The sequence below is a fragment of the Mycteria americana genome, chromosome 3, assembly GCF_035582795.1.
Source record: "Mycteria americana isolate JAX WOST 10 ecotype Jacksonville Zoo and Gardens chromosome 3, USCA_MyAme_1.0, whole genome shotgun sequence".
Classification (NCBI taxonomy): Eukaryota; Metazoa; Chordata; class Aves; order Ciconiiformes; family Ciconiidae; genus Mycteria; species Mycteria americana.
This window is the reverse complement of record NC_134367.1, coordinates 21,193,340-21,212,897: the sequence shown is the minus strand read 5'-3', so window position 1 is coordinate 21,212,897 and position 19,558 is coordinate 21,193,340. Positions and strand designations below refer to the sequence as shown.

General features: G+C 37.5%; 1 protein-coding gene across 4 annotated transcripts in view; it reads right to left on the bottom strand.

Annotated features, from left to right (window-relative positions):
- Positions 1-19,202, bottom strand: part of MYT1L (myelin transcription factor 1 like) — a 131,306-nt gene extending 112,104 nt beyond the window's left edge. For all 4 annotated transcript variants that reach the window (XM_075497269.1, XM_075497271.1, XM_075497267.1 and 1 more), the window contains exons 1-3: positions 19,148-19,202; positions 18,932-18,965; positions 18,569-18,631 (exon numbers count right to left, since the gene is read on the bottom strand). In XM_075497269.1, coding sequence (XP_075353384.1) covers positions 18,569-18,631; positions 18,932-18,965; positions 19,148-19,202 — 152 coding nt within the window. The remainder of the gene's footprint in view (positions 1-18,568; positions 18,632-18,931; positions 18,966-19,147) is intronic.
- Positions 19,203-19,558: the final 356 nt, after the last annotated feature.

Sequence of the window (19,558 nt, the reverse complement as noted above, 5' to 3'; positions counted from 1 at the left end):
CTGGAGAGCTCATTTAAAGCAAGATGTAAAAAATAAATGTTACAAATCATGAGACTAAAAACTTATCTGGCAGCACAGGTTAGCAAAGTACATGCCCTGCAGTTGTAGATTATTCAAAAGTATTTATGTAAACAAATCAATATAATATCTCGTTGCCCCATGACTTACGATGTCATGGATAGGGTTCATCTCTCACCTACCCTAGGCATCTAAAACCTGTGTCTATACATGTCATGTTACGCTTCCTTCATAAGTCAATGCAGAGAAACTGGAACCTCCTGGGAGGCAATTCATCCCACCTTTCTTAGACACTTCACCTATCTCTCCACTGACAATAAAGGGAGTTAATGGTGATTAACTTGTATTTCTACCACTAAGGAATCTGATAAAAGTAAGAGAAATCCAAGCCTTTTTCTCTCTTTTTTTTAATATTGTATGTCAATCCCCAACAAAGCTAGTACTTAGCAGATTTTAAAACCACGCACCACAATACTTTCATAAAGAGAAAACCAAACCCTGCTTCTTTCCTTTCCACAGCTGCTGTATCACCTAACATGAATAATTTTCCTCCCTATCACTTCACTATCTTTTCAAGACTACCTGCATGACCCAATGTCAGACAAATGCTGTAGTTGCACTCTAATCTTAGGATGGCAAATACCCAACTTAACTGTGCGTTCAAGAGCCGGAAGCCAGAATTGATTATGTCTTGTTGCCAGACCCTTGAATACAGGGATTGATCAAAGAAACTAGGACAGTGCAAAGAGCACAGGTTTAATGACTCACATTGATTCATTAGATGAAATGCATATAATCAAGTTTTGCTAAGTGGCTATTGATTCTGCACACTTCAATGTTGATTTAGATGTAACCCAGACATGTAAAAATAGGAACGTGCAAAGCCAGTGACCACTTCTGCACTAACTCACTGACTTCTGCACTAACTCAGAATCACAGAATCACAGAATTGTATAGGTTGGAAAAGACCTTTAAGATCATCGAGTCCAACTGTAAACCTAACACTACCAAGACCACCAGTCACTACACCATGTCCCTAAGCACCACATCCAAACGTCTTTTAAGTACCTCCAGGGATGGCGACTCAACCACTTCCCTGGGCAGCCTGTTCCAATGCTTGATAACCCTTTCAGTGAAGTAAAATTTCCTAATATCCAGTCTAAATCTCCCCTGGCCTCCCCTTGAGGCCATTTCCTCTTGTCCTATCACTTGTTACCTGGGAGAAGAGACCGACCCCCACCTCTCTACAACCTCCTTTCAGGTAGTTGTAGAGAGCAATAAGGTCTCCCCTCAGCCTCCTTTTCTCCAGGCTAAACAGTCCCAGCTCCCTCAGCCGCTCCTCATAAGACTTCTGCTCCAGACCCTTCACCAGCTTCGTTGCCCTTCTCTGGACTCGCTCCAGCACCTCAATGTCTCTCTTGTAGTGAGGGGCCCAAAACTGAACACAGTATTCCAGGTGCGGCCTCACCAGTGCCGAGTACAGGGGCACAATCACTTCCCTAGTCCTGCTGGCCACGCTATTTTTGATACAAGCCAGGATGCCATTGGCTTTCTTGGCCACCTGGGCACACTGCCAGCTCATATTCAGGCGGCTGTCAACCAACACCCCCAGGTCCTTTTCTGCTGGGCAGCTTTCCAGCCACTCTTCCCCAAGCCTGTAGCGTTGCATGGGGTTGCTGTGGCCCAAGTGCAGGACCTGGCACTTGGCCTTGTTAAACCTCATACAATTGACCTCGGCCCATCGATCCAGCCTGTCCAGGTCCCTCTGCAGAGCCTGCCTACCCTCCAGCAGATCAACACTCCCACACAACTTGGTGTCGTCTGCAAACTTACTGAGGGTGCACTCAATCCCTTCATCCAGATCATTGATAAAGATATTAAACAGAACTGGCCCCAGCACAGAGCCACGGGGAATATCGCTTGTGACCAGCAAAATCCGGCAAAAACTCAAAATCCTGAAGTCCACATTCAGAAATCTAAACTGAAAGAAAAACACTGGGAAGGCCCCCTATTTTTCCACATACAGACAAAAATGAGGTTGGCTACACTGAGCTAAATCAAAGCAGTATCTAGAGCTGCCAAGATGCCCAAATTTGTGCGTATCCTGTGTTTTCAGCCTCAGTGGTAATGACAACTCTGTTTACAGGTAGAGGGCAGAGCAGTTTCCAATTATTTTTTTTTCATGATAACACGATATCATAAAATGGGAAAAATTCACAGTCATTCACCAATTTGAAAGGGTTAGAATATGCTACAAGAGTGCATCTATCAGTTACAAAACATCTTTGCACAGTCACAATGTTTGAGTCTTGGACATGATATGAAATCTTTCTATTCCAATATTTTAAATGTAATTGCTTTTAAGCAATTCAGCATGCTAAGTTCAAGTATTCAAAAAGCAAGGGAAATAAACTGCTGGAAATCAAAGGCGATTCATGTAGTTATACTGTCAATCATTTAACAACACGGCTAGATACGTATTAGTAGAATCAACACCCTTAGACACAGACTCGATAGATCATATTTAACAACAACAGAGCAGGTCAAACTATCATTCTAGCATGTACTTAAGTATTGAGTAATAGAGTACGCTGTCATTTTATCATACCTCTAATGTAGGGCTACTATAATGAGCCTATCAGCTACTGATTCCTATCATGAATACTCTTTCCATCATCTCTACATAGATACACAATAGCACTGGCTCCCAGCTTAATTTTAACTAAAAGAAAGATATATGGCACAGAATTAAGAAATACGATACACCAATTTTCCTGTAACTATAGCAATAAGTATCTTACTTGATCCAAAAAGGTAATGACTACAGACTATAACCAATGGAAAGGAGTAATACTGTGGAGCAGCCTTCTAACACAAGACTGTCATCAGTAAACATCTGAAATTACAGAAAAAAATGACAAAAAGAAAGTGATACAAGCTGCAACCACTTCAGTGCTTATGTACTGGATTCTCACCTCCAGCATAAGCTACACGATACCGTTCTTTGTCTTGCATGGTTGGTTAGGAGTCATTCAAGTGTGAAATATTCTAAATTCCGGTTGTTAGAGGATTGAGATGTTTAAATCTTCCTATTTTGAAAAACGGCAAAAAGATTGTGCCTTTCCATAACACAGAGAAAACATGATTATACTAAAACAGAATAGAAATGACAGCATTCTCCCTACGTTACTGTATTATGGACCTGCAGCTAGAATTGGTCTCTTGGTAAAGATGTTAACCATTATTAATACGCATTTAGCAAACATTATTACGAAGGAACTGAAAGTTTATCCTCCATATTAATTTTCTTAGGGGCTCTGCACCAAAAAGGTTACCATAAAAATCTGTTTAACATAAAGAGGATTTCTAAAATATCTTTATCATTATACCTCCTTGAGCCTAATTTCTAGGACAAAATTTTGATACTAGCTGTTGTGCCTGCCAGTTTACTACTGCAATCAAAGTTATAAGCACGAACTTATAACCAAGACTTTATGTTCTTTGCTCTAATGGACACAGCTATTTTAGTATTATGTAATTTTCAACAGTCATTAGAGTCCCTGTTAGCAGTTCCTATCAGAGATGCCTTAGAGCAATCTGGGGTTCTAGACCCACACAATTCTCCTGCCCTAACTTTTGCTCAGTGTGGCAGTAATGGGGCACATCCTTCAAGAGACACAAATATAATGGCATACGTTTTTCCACCCCATGCAAGTACAAGGCAGGTACTGTCGATCATTATTCTCCCCCTGAGAAAATGCTGCTGCACAACCCCTGCCCTCTGCCATGACTTACACCCTGAAAGGTGTATATTTGCTTGTGCTAATAATCTACCAAACTAGTCTCCTTCTGCAGCACATAGGAGTTGCTTTGTTGTAATATCAGGGGGTCTTGCAGGTGGTATTTCCACTAAGATACAAGCTCACCTATCATAAAGATATTTGTTCATGCTGTTGGCAGACTCAAAGGACAAAACTGTATCTCTGAATGTTCTGTTCATTTTTTTTTTCACCTTTTTTTTTCATGATTAGAAGAATTAGAAATACTCTGGTCTAAAAATGAAAGCTTACCTACTGGCTTAATCGCATGACTCCAAAAGCCAGATGTCTAGATATGGGCCTAAATGGCTTTGCCTTAATCTGGCCTTTTTTGATCTATCTGATGAAAGGAAGGATGCCTGTTCAGGAAAAAAAAAAAAAAAATTCTAACTGAATTCCATCACATTCTAGTCCAGAATAGTGAGGCTCCAATTTGACTCATATCACGATTAAAAAAAAAAATACTACGGTATATAATGTTGCTTTTTATAGCTGACAGTGAGTTCTATTAGACTGTAGAAGAGTCTCTGAAGGAAAATGAAAATAGCCTCCCAAGGGAGTGGAAGCCCCACACAGCATGATTTAAATGTGGCAGCTGGGTTGTGGGTGGAAATGGCGTTTCCATTGAAAATCTGCTGCCAATATACCTCCTATGGCTAGATTTCACAGGGAAATGTGGCAGTTATCCCTCTCTGAAGTTCAGCTGCTCAGTTTTAAAGATGCACAGACAGGAAAGGTAGCAAGGGTCAATGACTGCATAGAGAAAGGTCCAGAATGATGTACTGTCCAAGGACCAAAGGGTTAAATTGGGAAATGGCTGGAAGTACAAGTGTGTAACAGGAAGATAGGAAGAAGAGGAAGAGATTCTTTAGTTTTATAAGATGAAAGGCAACTTTTTAGAAAGTGTATGCCACTTCAAAGACTACTTTCAATTTTTTGAATAGTTTGAGGCATTCGATGCTTAACACTTATGTCTCATTGAAAGTCAGTTAGCAATGTGTTAGTCACTTTTAAAAATGGTCCCTATATATGTGGGGCACAGATCTATAATGGGAATAGTTGTGGCAACATTAAATGTCATCACACTTAACTTTAAAGTACTTAAGTTTAGATGACTATGTTCCTTAGTGAATAAATTGACCAATGCGAATATATAGGTATATAAGCATGGGAGTCACTATAGCAAGCATGTTGACTGTGGTACATCTACACTAAGAAATATGAAGTACCATGAAAAGAACTTCCAAAATAACTTCTCTCTTTCTTGTTGACGTCTGCATCTACTCGCAGCTCTGACTTAGGTATCATCTTAAAAATATGACTCATAATCCAAGAAGAGGCTTTCCGATGCAGGTACAAAAATCATGCCTGTAGTATGGATGGCTACTTTATTGTTCTCCATTTTGATACAGGCAGTGTGGTACTGTTCTCTGCCTTTTTTTTTAAACAACTCAGGTTGAAACAGTTGTCAAAAAAATGGAAGACCCTTTCTTTTTTTTTTTTTTTTTTGGAACCCAATCAACCTGTTATGACTTCAAATCTGGTTTCCCTAGAGGAGTCCTTTAATCATCAAACTAGCTTTTCTCTTTCTTTCTCTGTTCTCTGTAGAAAACCTCACACTCCTTTCTGTCCCCATGCCTGGCTTCAGCAGCTGGGACAGAAGGCAGCCTCATTCTAGTCAGTCTTTGCCTGTCATCCTTTTGGTATGGCTCTGGCTTGGGAATTAACAATATGCCTGGGCCCTCTCAGGCTGATGGAGAAACCGAAGCAGTATGTTGCTTCCTGAGGTAGCATTCTCATCGCTGGTCCAGGATGTACCACTACCACAAAATCTTTCAGTCAAAGGGGACGTGACTGCTGTGCTGTCTATAGAAACCAGAGCTGTCCCTGCATGTTAGTGTGAGCAGAGAATGCCTGCTGTGCCTACTGGATCAGCGGGTGCTGGTATAAGTACACACGCAGTCTGCAAATCTCAAACGTTCTGGCATGCAGAAAGCACTGAGCAGCACAGCTTAGCTAAGCTGGCAACACCTCTGGGCATACACAAATAGGTTTTCTATTACAAGTTTGATCAACTACAGACTCAGGATTCTTGTGGATCCTTCTCTTGAAGTTCAGTACCTAAGCTCTATTTAAGTTGTGCTCTAGTAGCTTGTGCTTATATTCTGGTTTATGTGACTAAATTATTTTTGTGAAAATCACAGATGCAGAAATTTAATGGTGGAAAACATTTTTCCCTCATTCTCTAATTAACAGGCTAATGTACTAACCAGAAGGCGTGCCAGGTATCAGAAATCATTTTAGTGTCCGTAATACCTAGAAGGTTTTGAAGGTAGGGATGATAAGCTGCATAGGTATGACATCACTTCAAATTATCTGATACCATGCAAAGTTGTATTGTAACGTAACCAGCAGGTAAATCTTTCCTGACTCTTCACCAGATGATTCTAAATTTTCTTATGGCTTAAAAAATAGGGAGTTTGGTATCATCTCTGTTTTTCAGACCAGCCAAGGAATTTTCATCTTCCTGGGGAGTTGTTGTTTTTTTTTTACAGACTTCTAGAGCAACATAATTACAAACTGCCCTGGGGTAAGAAGAATGAAATTCTATTCCTGCTACATACGAGATCAGTTTAATCCATAGTATACATAAAAAGTAAAAAAAAAAAAAAAGAAAAGAATAAAAATTGCTACTAGCAATTCTAAACTAACCATGACTCTGTTGTGGTTCTGTTGTGGTTCTACCTAAGCTGTCCACTAGACTGTGATTTCTAAATCTGACTGACTGATATAATTTTCAATGAACAATCAAAATTATAGTAGATAGACAAAGCTAAATGTTTTCTCTGTTTTACAGTTTTGCTTAAATGCTGACATTTTAAATAAGTGGTTCCACTTTTAGTCAATGCCATTTTAACTGTTCAGTCCTTCCTCCTACGTCCTTTTAATGACATAACTGGAAGCAGCAAGCTTGACTGCTAAGATATGAAGTTAACACAGTAGTCAGAATTTATTTGCATTCTTTCTAAAATGATATTTGTTTTATAATTCTGACTCAGTTTCTGCGTCCATCTTTCCCTGTGATCTCTTTAGGTCTCACAAGCTAAGCAAAGCCAGGCCATGTCAGTTCTGAGTATGTCAGTATTTCCAAGGAACACCTAGGTGCTGCAGACACAGTACTATGACTCAGAAAGTAGTACACTTTCCTTGCCAGCAGCACTGAAACAAATTCTTACAGTGCCATTGTAGAAGGGACAGAAGACTGTAAAGCTGGTAATACCTTATGTCACATGGAATTAAAAAGAAGAGCTAAGTGTCTGTGTTTTAAGAACTAGAAATGTTAATTCCAAAGCCCTACTCAAAATAAAGTCATGCAATTACATTCTGTCAGAATTATTCCTACATTTTCAGACAGATGAACAATCTTTTATTTTTTTTCACTTTCCATCCCAAACGCTTATGCACTGTAAACGTGCGCTGGTAAAAAGTTGCTATGACCAGTCTTGTGAGTCAATGTGCTATTGTGAATGTATTACATCATAAGCAATATGACCTTTGGTGTCATTTGAAATCAAATACTTAACATCACAAAATGCACAGAGTCTACTGTGTGAAATGTTTTAAAATTAACAGTTGAAAAAGTGTTTCAAGTTTATGAGCATAAAATACAGTTACCCTAGTAAACTGGCTGCAGAGCAGCCATCTATCTTCCTGGGCTGTCGCATCTTCTACTTCCTTTCACAAAGTATGTGATATCCAGAGAATCCTCTGAGAAATAGGTTTCAAAACCAGCTTTTTTGTTTGGTGGCTAGTGACATGGAAACATCTATAAGACTCATGTCAGAGAATACTCATCATATATGTCATCATATATGACGTATCCTCTTGTTTGAGATGACTGTTTGCTTGTCCGCTTCTCCTGAAGTAGTCCTTACGGTTACTAAGAACCAACAAACCGTTAATCCTCATTGATCATCCTAGAATAAACCATACCCAAGCAAGACCTACATTAAACAGTATATTAGTAATTCTAGTACATTACTCTTACTGTCCCTGCAAATACTCAATAACAAGAAATCATTTGCTAATCTTTGTATAAATGAACTTTTAATATAAGAAGGATGGTCTAAAGCAAAAGGCAATGGAGTAGAATTCAGAGGCATGACTCAACTTCTGGCTGTGACGCAAATTTCTTGTGTGGTAGCAGAGAGTCACGAACTGTTAGTTTACCAAGGGATTGAATGCATTACAGCTCTCAGTTTCTATGCATAGCTGCACAGTGAAATTCTAACATCCAAGTGAGGTATGTCTGCTCCTCTTCTAATACCTAGGGACATGTAGGCACTTAACACACAGCAGAATTTAGACGCTGCAATCGGGACTGGAGGAAGGTATTTTCTGTAGTGGGGGATTTCCGCTCCTGGAATTAATCACCTTAAGCCTTCTTTTTTCTTACAGAAACAGAGATTAGCTCAATCTTTTCACTAGGAGATGGTCAGAGGAGGAATCATGATCCCAGCCTTAGCTATTATCTAATCTAGACCATACAGAAACGTGAGAAATTTGTGTTTAATATCCTCTTTTGCCAAGGGTAACTGAAGCTTCATTTTACACCTCTCAGAAGACTGCTTGCTCATGAGGTTTTACAGTAATCTGGGTTGAGAGTGCCCACTTCTCTAATACTTCATGCAAAAAAACCATTTACATGTTCTTTGCTACTGGTGAAGGATTCATTCCATGCCTCTCTAAAAATGAGTGTCTGTCTTCTATATGAAGTGCTAATGCTGGGACTGGAAGTAAGATTCTTCTCTCTATCTAAGTGACTGCCCAAAGTTACAAAACTATATCCTTCCCTCTTCCTTTCAGATATATTATTGTCCATAAAATAAGAACAGATGAAGAAAAGAGAATACAAGCATCCTGACATCTTAACTTCTTTGTAGTCAGTGCAAGTTCCCAGAAGATAGGAGAAACGTGTCCTAACTCCTATTGACAAAGAATAAAATAGTGGGTGAGTGCCACATTTGTATAGATCACAAACTGGAGGACTTTAAAAATACTTGCTACACTGAAACAAGCAGGTAAGAGATTAGAGATGTCCTAACTATGCTACGTACTTAGTATGACATAAGTATCAAGGTGCCCAAATAAATGTTTCCTGGCAGAACACTAGAAATTTGGACAAGCTTAATGTTAAAACTACAGTTTTACTTTGACTTCAGAGTTAGACACAAAATAAGGGAGGGATGATGAAGGTCCACCCTTTGGACTGGGTGACTTAAAGCAGAAGTCGAATGCATGCCAGTTTTTAGCTCCAGCCTTTACTCTGAACACCTATTCCCCGTTCACAAAGTATAGGTAAGATTTTCTCCTGGGACATTATGAGGGTGAAAAACAGTAGCAGGTGCATATCACTGGTGAATTTCTTTCACAAGTATCAGCTGGACAGAAAGCATTCATCCACTATTTGTTCATCCAATTTAGTGGCCTGCTCATCACTTTAAATAAAAAAAATGGATGGCAGAGAAATCTGTCCCAGCCCCAGGGAACTGAACTTAAAAAAGCTGTTTTAAATGGCTGGTATTGGCATTTAAAGCCAATCATATCCTGTCCTGTCTCATTTGGCTTTATAGTATTACAAATTTTATCATAAATCATAGATTTAAGACACAGGCCTAACTTCAGTCACCGGAATATTTTCTCTTAGGCATTATACCCCTTCTCTACTCTTCCATGCATACTTACAGTGTGGCGCCGCTGGTTCTTGCGAAAGGACACTAGGTTCTAGTGTCCTTTCGAAAAGACGCTAGGTCCTTTCGAAAAGACACTTTCGAAAAGACATGAAAGGACACTAGGTTCTGCAATCCCTTTTCATGTAATCAGTAAGCTTCAAGATTTTCTTGGGAAGGTGATTCAGGTGAGTAGCCAGGAAACCAACTTGGTAGGTCCACTCATCTGGTGGAAGTTATCACTGTTTACAGTATCCTAAGCTGTATAGTGCTGAGGATGTCTTCAGGAGCTATCTATCACCTGGGCATTTGATTCTGTACTGTGTGTGGATGTATTTATTTAGATTTATTATTGTCATCAAAGATGGCTCAGGAGTACCTCTTCTTTCCCTGTCCTGAGCTGACACCACTAGAAGCATTACTTCATATCAACCACTAATAAGAAGTGATGTCTTTGAAAGGGCTGTCTCAACTTATTGAAAAACTTCTGTATAAGTCTAAAGACACATCATAGTGTATTTTTAGGGGGAAAAAAAAAAAAAACACCAAACTATTCTTTTTTCTCTTTTTTCCTACAACCTTGTTTTTGTTTTCTCACTTCATAACTTTTTTGTGCCTCATTTCTCTCTTATTTCTACATATAAATCTTTGTGGATTTTTCTGCTAGCATGGTCTAGTCATTTAGAACATGCAGAAGGTAGATGGACCTTGGTTTCTGGTTCCTTCATATTTGAGTTGGTTTCTTGTTTTCTTCATATTCTTTTGCTAGCCCAGGTAATACTTAGGGTGCCTGATCTCATAAAATATGAATATTTGAAAGAAAAAGATAACTACAACTTTATTTATTTTTTACTTATGTGATTTCCCCTGCCCTTTTTTTTGATGATTCTAGCAGAGTACAGGTAATTTTCACTGAGGTGGAGAGTAAGGTGGAGGGCAACACTAGTCTCTGACAGCATGGGTGCCACCTATGAATAAAACTTTTTCAAATTCATCTATGTTATTTGTGTTGGCGTGGCCACTGGAGCAAGGAGTAAAATGAGGTTCCCTGTCTATCCAGCTGCCAGTATTCACTAGTAAATTCTCCTGTCTCCAAAGCCCTGACTTGGAGGCTCCAATCCACAGACCATTTTTCAACTGCACACGGAGTAGTTATGCTGCTGCTCAGAAGAACTGTTGGTAGGAGGATGCAGGCAGCTCCATATTACACTAAACCCAGTGCACAATGTTGCTCATGGCTTTTCTGGTTTAGCGTAAGGCTAATAACCATGACTGCATTATCATTAAAGTACACTTAATAAATAAGATATCTTAAATACTCCCATCTTTTTAAACCTCAGAATCAATACTTTTACAGAAATGTTGTAGAAATAATTCACAAAATATGAAATAGGGGAACTAGAGTTGACTCTAAATGTAAAATTGTCTTATCACTACAAATCAGTTCATTTTGCTCTATCCTCCAGAAAAATGTTTTGATCCAAAAAGCGTTTCTAACCTTGAAATGTAAGGTTAGACTTCCTCTGACATCAATGGTCATTTAACAGATCTTTATTTAAATACCACATAAATATCAGAGACAGAGTTCTGTGCCCCATGTTTGTAATAATCCCCCATATATGCTTCTACCTTTACATCTTAAGATGCCTGAAATTCTCTTTCTGTTTACAAGTGGGGAAACGGAGGCACAGGGAGATGAAATGTCTTGCCCATCATGTGCGAATCAACTCTGTAGATGCTCTTTTCCATTATGAAAAGCACAAATTATTCAACCTCAAACAATTTATTTCTCTCCTAAGAGAACACAATGTTCTCAGCAAAGCTACCAGGCCAACCAAATAAATTTCCCATAGGCAAAGGAAAAATGTGTATAGCTACTTCCAGGATCTTGTTGGGAAATTATCTCCCCACTATTACTGGACGTTCTGCTCTTTCTTTCTTTCTTTTTTGTCTGTTTGTTTTTTTTAAATTTTCTTTCCCATACTTTCTGCATGGTCTTCATTTATTTGTGGCTGATAGCAACATCTCCAGACAGATCCTTCCACAGAAAACACTGTGGCTGTAAGTGGACTGCTGCATGAGTAATATGCCCAGGACCTGCCATTTGAAAGAAAATGAGCATATCATTTCAGCAACATACAAGCCTGGGGACCCACTGCAGAAAGCGCATCCCTAATCTGCTGTTTGCTATTGCTGCACAGTTGGGTCGGCACTCTCCATGCTTCTGCCTCTGATTTTATTCCACCACCACCCCCCCCCCTTTATTAGGCTAGTACTCCTGGCACATGCAGATCCTGCAACTTGCTGCCACTGAAATTGCTATTCCCAGTCCAGATGGTGGTAGGAGGAATTGAACTGTGGTTCCTTTGTGTAGTCACCTCTAGACAATGGCCATGAGCATGCACAGCCACACGCCAATTGCTGGTGTATACTTGGCTGACGTTTCAGACCCAGCTTCGCACCTTTCTAATCATTAATCAACAATCAGACAAAGGATATATTGCTGAATCCAGACAGCAGCCAATACAGACCTCTAATACATTATGGATTCTCTGTCAGCACATTTATTTATTGTTTGCAGTGTTCTGTTTGAAAATCCCTATGCTCTTTCACTTATTTTATTTATTTATTTACTTATTTATTTCTCTTTAGCTGGATTTCACAAAGCAGTGAAGCTTCATTTATTAACATTTTTTACAAACCCTTAATGGTGGATTACTTTACATAAAATACATTTATATTATTATTCTTGGTATTTACCACAACTTACCAAAATCTTTAGCAAATATACCATTAAATGAAATAGAATTAAATTGCATAGGCAGTGTCAGAGTACAGTTTTTCCTCAGGTAAATATCCAGTGAATCATTTTATCATTATTTAACTCTTTAATAAAGGTTGACTATCAGCTTAGAGACAAATAAATATACATTAGTCTATACTTCTAGCATTCAGTGAGATTTTTCACAGTATCGTAAAAGCAAGCAACAATAAGGACCTCACTGTTCTGTGGTTAGGCTTTAACACAAATGCATCAGTGGACCTCGGGTTCTGCACAGCGTGCAACCATGCTCTGCTATCAAATTAATGTTAAAATATGTATGTCCTGGCTTCTGATTTATAATATCGTTGACAAATAGTAAAAAGGACAGGCATGCCATAAAGTTTATGGATGGAGTGATGGCATGCACAATGATGTCTCATAAAGAATAAAGGGGGAAAAGTTATTTATTCTTGTGGATTCAAGAACTAAAATACAGATAGACTGGCTGCGTGCACAGAATTTTTCATAAATATCCCACAGTGCACCCTGTTGTACAGCAGCCATACATTAATTAGAGCATTCAGCAGACACTGCAATGTGTTACACTCACCCAAGTGAATCTTCATTTTTCACATGCAGGGCCTTACTAATTAAAATCAGCTTTGCAATTAAATGTGGAAAATTGTGTTAAACTTTCAAGCGTGGTTTAGAAAAAATATATTTATTTTTAGGGTATTTTATTTTGATGCAAATGAATTCTCCATCAAAGTGAGACCAGTAAAAGGGAGGTATGAGGATTTCTCTTTTTTGTATTATAGATGCTCCTCTCAGTTGCAAGTTGCAATGCTCCACTATCTCTCTGCCAGTACCTGGCCCTGTTCCAATGCTTTTAGTGAGTGCTATCTGTCAAGGCATGAATAATACAGCCCCTAGGCTGTCGGCAGAATCCAAATGAGGCATACATCAGGAAGCAAGCACTCGACTTTAGCTCCAGAACATGCTCCTGTGAAGACAAGCAATTATTCACCCACGGCTGCAGCCATGGCAATCAAACTGGTGGGTGAAAAGGTATATGAAATGAAAAAATTTGAATAAGAAATATGGCACAACAAGCCACAGAAATTCAGTAATTTTCTAATGAGAGAGAGGCATTTGAGTTTTTTAATTTCGAAGCTTGGGAGCCTGAATTATTTCACTCATTCTGTTCTAAAATATAGATGACTAAACTACAGTATATAATACCAGGGCAATACAAGGCTATGGGGGCCTTTTCCTAATCAAAACAGCAATGCTAAACTCTAAGATATTTATAAATTCAGATAAATCTGTGGTATGAAGTGACAAGTCTCATGCTTAAAAATTAAAAGATGGTCAAAAATTCTATCTGTATGATGTAATAGGAACAGAGACAACCTAGTAAAGCAACAAAGAACTGGCTGATATCAAGAAATTTTGTGGAAAATTAAAATGTGATATATCTTCTAAGGTTAGGGACAATTCATACATTATAGATCCCAACATCATTTTATGATCCCTCTTCATTTTTGAGCTTCTTTTTGAAGACATTGTATCAGTGATTAATGAAAAAAAAATCCCTTAAAAATGCAACATGAACTGAAGAAAAGGCATGCAAAATTCCTTGGTAGATGAAATGTTTAAGTTGATCTATTTCATCAGAATTCTTATTTTCAGCAATCAAATTGAAATTCATAATATAGTAAGAGGTCTATCAGTATTTCCATTTTAAATCCAAAGGGTTTATCATTTGGCCTTAACAATTCATCTTTCACTGAAATTTGATGCATATTGTTTCAGACTAAGATTGTGTTTTGCTTTAATTTCTTAATAATGGCTTTATCTGCTTTCAAATAAGCACTGATATATGCATTAAAAGAATCTTAAATGAATATACATAGTGCCACGCTACCAGCTTAAGATTCTTTTTAGGGCTCTTATTTGTTAGACTGTGTTTCTTTCTGAAGCACGTGGTATTTGGCAAGTGATTAATCCATTACAGAATCTAATTGCTTTTGTTACTTGATGAAAAAATTAAACTATGATGTTAAGAAGCTTTTAAAATAGGCCATTGCATGTAATCAGTATTTTTTTAATGGAATCGAGTTAGGATTTTTATGATGTGTCTACATACCTATTTAAATGGCAAACCATAGGCATCTATTTGCTATATGATATGTTTAAAAAAAAATGCTAAATGCATAGCAACACAGTAGGGTGTAATATTTCTAAAACCATCATTCACATCTACTCAGTAAATAACATAGGCCAGCTTGCGCTCAGTTACTCTAGAGTAACTATGGGATTTGCACCTACAGAACTTAGACTAGAAACTGGATTTGCTTTTACATTTATATTTGTATACATATAATGTGAATACTGTTGTCTTTAAAGCTGATTAATTAAACTGGCAAAGTTCCTATTAGTTGCAATGAAAGAACACTCGAATCTATGTTTTTCTTCAGACACTTAGCCGATAGACGTCCTGAAAACACAGTTCTGGGAACACGCTCCTGGTGTGGTTTGAGTATACCCACATGGGTTGTTCACAGTTAAAAGTATTCAAGGATCTGGACCAAGCTTATTGCTCAAAACTAATTTACAGCTCTGAAAGTATAAGAGTACTGTTCATTATTGTGCTGCTATGCACAATGGACCTGTAAGAGCTACCAAGTGAATAAAATAAACAGTATCAGGAACATGGCCCAGGGAGAGGCGCGGGTTTTCACTCCTAAGATTTGAATTCTTTTCTTGTCTCCACCACTATCTGAATGTGTCTATGGCTTATTTTTTGGGTTTGTTTTTATTTTCAGATCTTTCACAACCTTTGTTTTTCTTTTTATTTTTTAGGACCTGGTACTGCGAAGATACGTGCATTTCTTTAACTGCATGGTCTGTGAGTAGTTCAGTTGGCCTCAGCTGCCTGGAAACATAAACAACAGGTACTGAAGTCCTATCTGTGTAAACTCTAACATCTAGGCACTGCCTCATGCTGTGCATCATAGACAGTTCTGGAGGGTCCATGACAGCTTCGGGTTTCTAGGTATTACTAAAATACAAAAAAAAAAAAGAGATGAGTCTGGTCTGAAGAAGGTAGACACACCACCTAACTTTGGGCACTTACCCTCAGTGCCCAAACTGGGATGCTAATCTTTCTGAACTTTCTACGCAGTCACTGGAGAGAGGTGCTTTCACCAAATTGGAGATCCTAGCATGCTGCCCTAAAGTGCCCTGCAGAGAAGCCTGTCCATCTTAGCTGTCTATTAGCATGCCCAACTTACAAGCTAAAATTAAGCACCAAACTTAAGAGCTGAGAGCAAAGTACTAAGTCACGCAAGGTTTCACTTCAAACTAAGATTTGACACAATGAAAAAATCAAAAAGATGGCAATGATATAACAAGCTGTTACCACTGTTACCCTAACAAGTACCAGCCTTGTGTTTTCATATACCTCAAAGAAAACATCAGTGGCATATAAGGCCTCTTTGTTTTCTTAGCTAACCCTAACATTGCAGCTCTTTCATAATTAAAAATACAATTGGGGTACAAAACATATGATAAAACTCTCCTTTAACTTCTACCTGATATTTTATCAGCAGAACATTTCATTCCCTGAATCTGTCTGAAAATTTGAAAGGATCTCTTTATTTCAATTCAAGTTTAATGTAGTATCTGAACATGATTTTCACTGTCACATTGGTATTACAAGGATAAAATTACAATGAAAAAAAACCCTGAAATTCCAGAGACTTAAACATGTTATAGAAGAAATAGAATTCTGGAGAGCTCTGACTACATCTAGTGGAAGCAAATACATTTCATTCCTAATAATGAGTCGGTCTGGTATTGTGAATGGAAAGGTCTTAACCTCATTAAAATGCTTTGTAGTTCTAAACAGAATTGAGTTAGGCATCAGCTGAGATATGCAATTCCCTGAACACATCAAATTTTTAAGACAGTCTGATTTCCTTGGAAGAAATGTTTGAGGGTCTTTCCCAGCCAAATAGCAAAATAGAAAAAAGAAAAAGATAAATTCCTTCAAATTCTTTCAAAAATTTAAATTTTTCCAACTAGGTGTTGGTTGGACTAGATAAAAAAATTACTGCTCTTTTAGAAAATAGATATGTATGTTGTAAACCTCAACAAAGAACTTTGTGTTTTTACACTAAATAAGACATATATTAGTTAAATGTATTTTGATTAGTGGATTGGCAATCAGGGTGACAAGAAAACATAAAAACCCCACAAATTCTTTAGCCAGTAGAAAAAAAAAGGAATTTTTGATGTATTTCCAATTTTTATTCTTTGCGCATCCGCCCAAAATTTCATTTAATTAACAGCTCTGAGATTCAGTCTGTTCGTGTACTGACATACCAGAATCATGTCAAGAAAGCAAAATATGGAATTAACATCTCAAAACTGCATGTAATCTTTCCAAACCTTACATCTATTCCTTCCTCCTCCCCCAAAAGGGTGATTTTACACAAACACAGACACATAAATCGAAGTCAGAGCAATTCAGAAGAAAAGTCAGATTTTAAGCTAAAGAGTTTCTTTCTGTATGTTTCAAGACTTTTGTTTTTGAAATCTGCGCGCAAATCCCACGAAGTGTAAAGAAATGTACCTAGTTACAATCTTGTAACTAGAAAGGACATTATAATCACGTCATTTAACTGTTGACTGCTCGTGAAATTTCTGAGGGAGAAGAAGGATTTGGTGCCGTTCATTAATTACTGATGAGGCTTGTATTTACATGAAGAAAATGGACAAAAGAAAAACATGGTTTGAAATGAGAAATCCCCAGTGAATTTAAGAAGAATTATTTAAGAAGAATTTAAAAAGAATGATTTTGGTTACTTTTCCTAAGTCAGTGTTCCAATCTAACCAAATCCTTCAAACAACCACAAAAACGTTACTGCTTTTGTGAGTGGAAAAAAAGATTAGGAAAATAAATTTGAATATAATTATTTTATGCTTTATATTGTTTAAATGTAATCCAAAAGAATTTTAATATCAGGCATATCTTTTTTCTTGTTCTAATTTTGAAAGTATTTTCTGGACTTGTCCCTAAGCTTAATTCACTGTTAAGAAAAAAGGCTGAGTGGCACTGAGCCAGAGTGGACTGAGTGGCACTGAGTAGACTGACATATCACTGTTTGATATCTTTTCCTGTTTCAAATAAATGCCTTAACCACAAATGTATAATTTCAATTTAATTCATAAAAAACATACGTCCTCACTACAATGCAATTAATCAGATTTGGTGTGAAATATGTGTTCTTATAAACACCACAAGTGCTTTAAAACCTGAAAAAGTCAAGAATGAAAAATATTTTAACAGTTTCAGGAGAATTTATCATTGGTTTGAACACCTCCCTCTACTCAGAAGAGAGATGGCCAAAACATCAGCCATTTTATCTCCTACAACAGGCTGCTGTATAAAACACATGAAATGAAATGCACAGCACGTGAGAAAAATTTATGTATTCTAGAGCTGTTAAATTTTCAAAATATTGAACCTGAAATTCATGGACAAATGATTCAGGAAAGGAATGCTTTTATACAGATGTACAACACTATTGAACACTGACATTGCAGACACAGAAATGTAAAGATTGAGCTCTAAATTAATTTGAACCACATGTAGTATGTGTAACATTGATATATTTGATATATTATTATATCAAATTATATGCTACCTTGATATATTATTAACAATAGACAGCTAAAACCATTTTCTTAAAAGAGATGTCTCCACATATCATGGTTTAGACACTGAAGTAAAGGTATTTATAACTATAATATAACATTTGAACCCTGAAGTCTTATTATCACTGATTTGTCTTAGGCTTTGACCTTTGAATCTAACCTGATCATCGAACATAAAATGTTCAGAGGCTCATTTTCATTCAGTTATAAAATACATTGAATAACAGAAATCATACTGGCACCAATATGTCAGTAGGGCCAAATTTTAATTTGCAACACATAAGGAAGAGAACTGTATGCAAAAATTGAGAGAAGATTGACAATGAGAACAAGTTTCCTCAGCAAAAATGTGAATTAGATTTTGTGTGACATTCAGAAAGAAAAAAAAAGTGGATCTGAATGGCTTCTAGAATGTCTAATTGCTAATTTTTATCATTGTTTGGTTTATCAAGGTCATGCCAGCTAACTTGTTTACTAAATCTCTTCACTAAATTATGAAAAATTACAGATATTACCTTCTGTGCCTTGCATATTTGCCACTAACATGACCACTGCCATCACAGCCAGGCGTGGGACAGCTGCAAAAGAGAGAGAATTAATTATATAGGTGCTGGTGTGCTGCAGAAAGATTATACTAAAAGCAGGCAGTAGGTATTACAGAGATGGAGGGCAACAAAGACAGAAAGAGAAATCAAATAACTGAACAGAAAAAAAAAAGAGGGGATGCTTTTTATTAGCAAGTCTTGAGGGAATTAATTTCATCAGTGCAGCAGGGCATGAGCAAACCACCAATGAACTTGAAAGTGCATTATACCCATTAAAAGGCATGAATTTTCTAAATTGCTAATGGGGATACATTTTACACTCAGAGCACTAACCTGAACAGCTCTTGTATGGCTGGTTCCACGGGAACTGCAGAGAGATGGAAAATATATAAAAATTTATCATCTATTACAAGTACCCCTCTTCTACAGAAAATTACCAGAAAGGTTGTGTAAAAGCAAGGGTCAGAATGAATCGTGCAAAGAGATTCTGGAGGATGAAGGTCACCCTGAGCGGGGGCCTTGAGTGATTTACTGAAGCAAGAGACGTACCTCGAACACCTTTGGAGCGTGTGCGATGGCGCTTCTCGTCTGCATCCACCTCCATCTGGGAATAGATTAGCAGGCAGTCAATGTTCTTATCCTGCATGCACAGACTATCAATGCACAGACTGATACAGTCTCTCACACAATTTATTGACACTATTTTAATTCCATTTTATCCTGGATGGGAAAGTCCACCTTACAGGGGATTTTTAGGATCTTTATGTTTATTTAAAAACAGAAAATGCGGTAATTTCTGCTTTAATCAGTCCCTTTGCATGCCCTGCTTTCATAGCAAATTGTGTGCAACGAAGTGCTGGTTCCTCTTTTCGAAGGGATATTTCTGACATAAACCCCTGATTACTTCCATTTATTTTGAAACAAGGATTCAATAGATTTCTATACAATTTAAAACTAAAG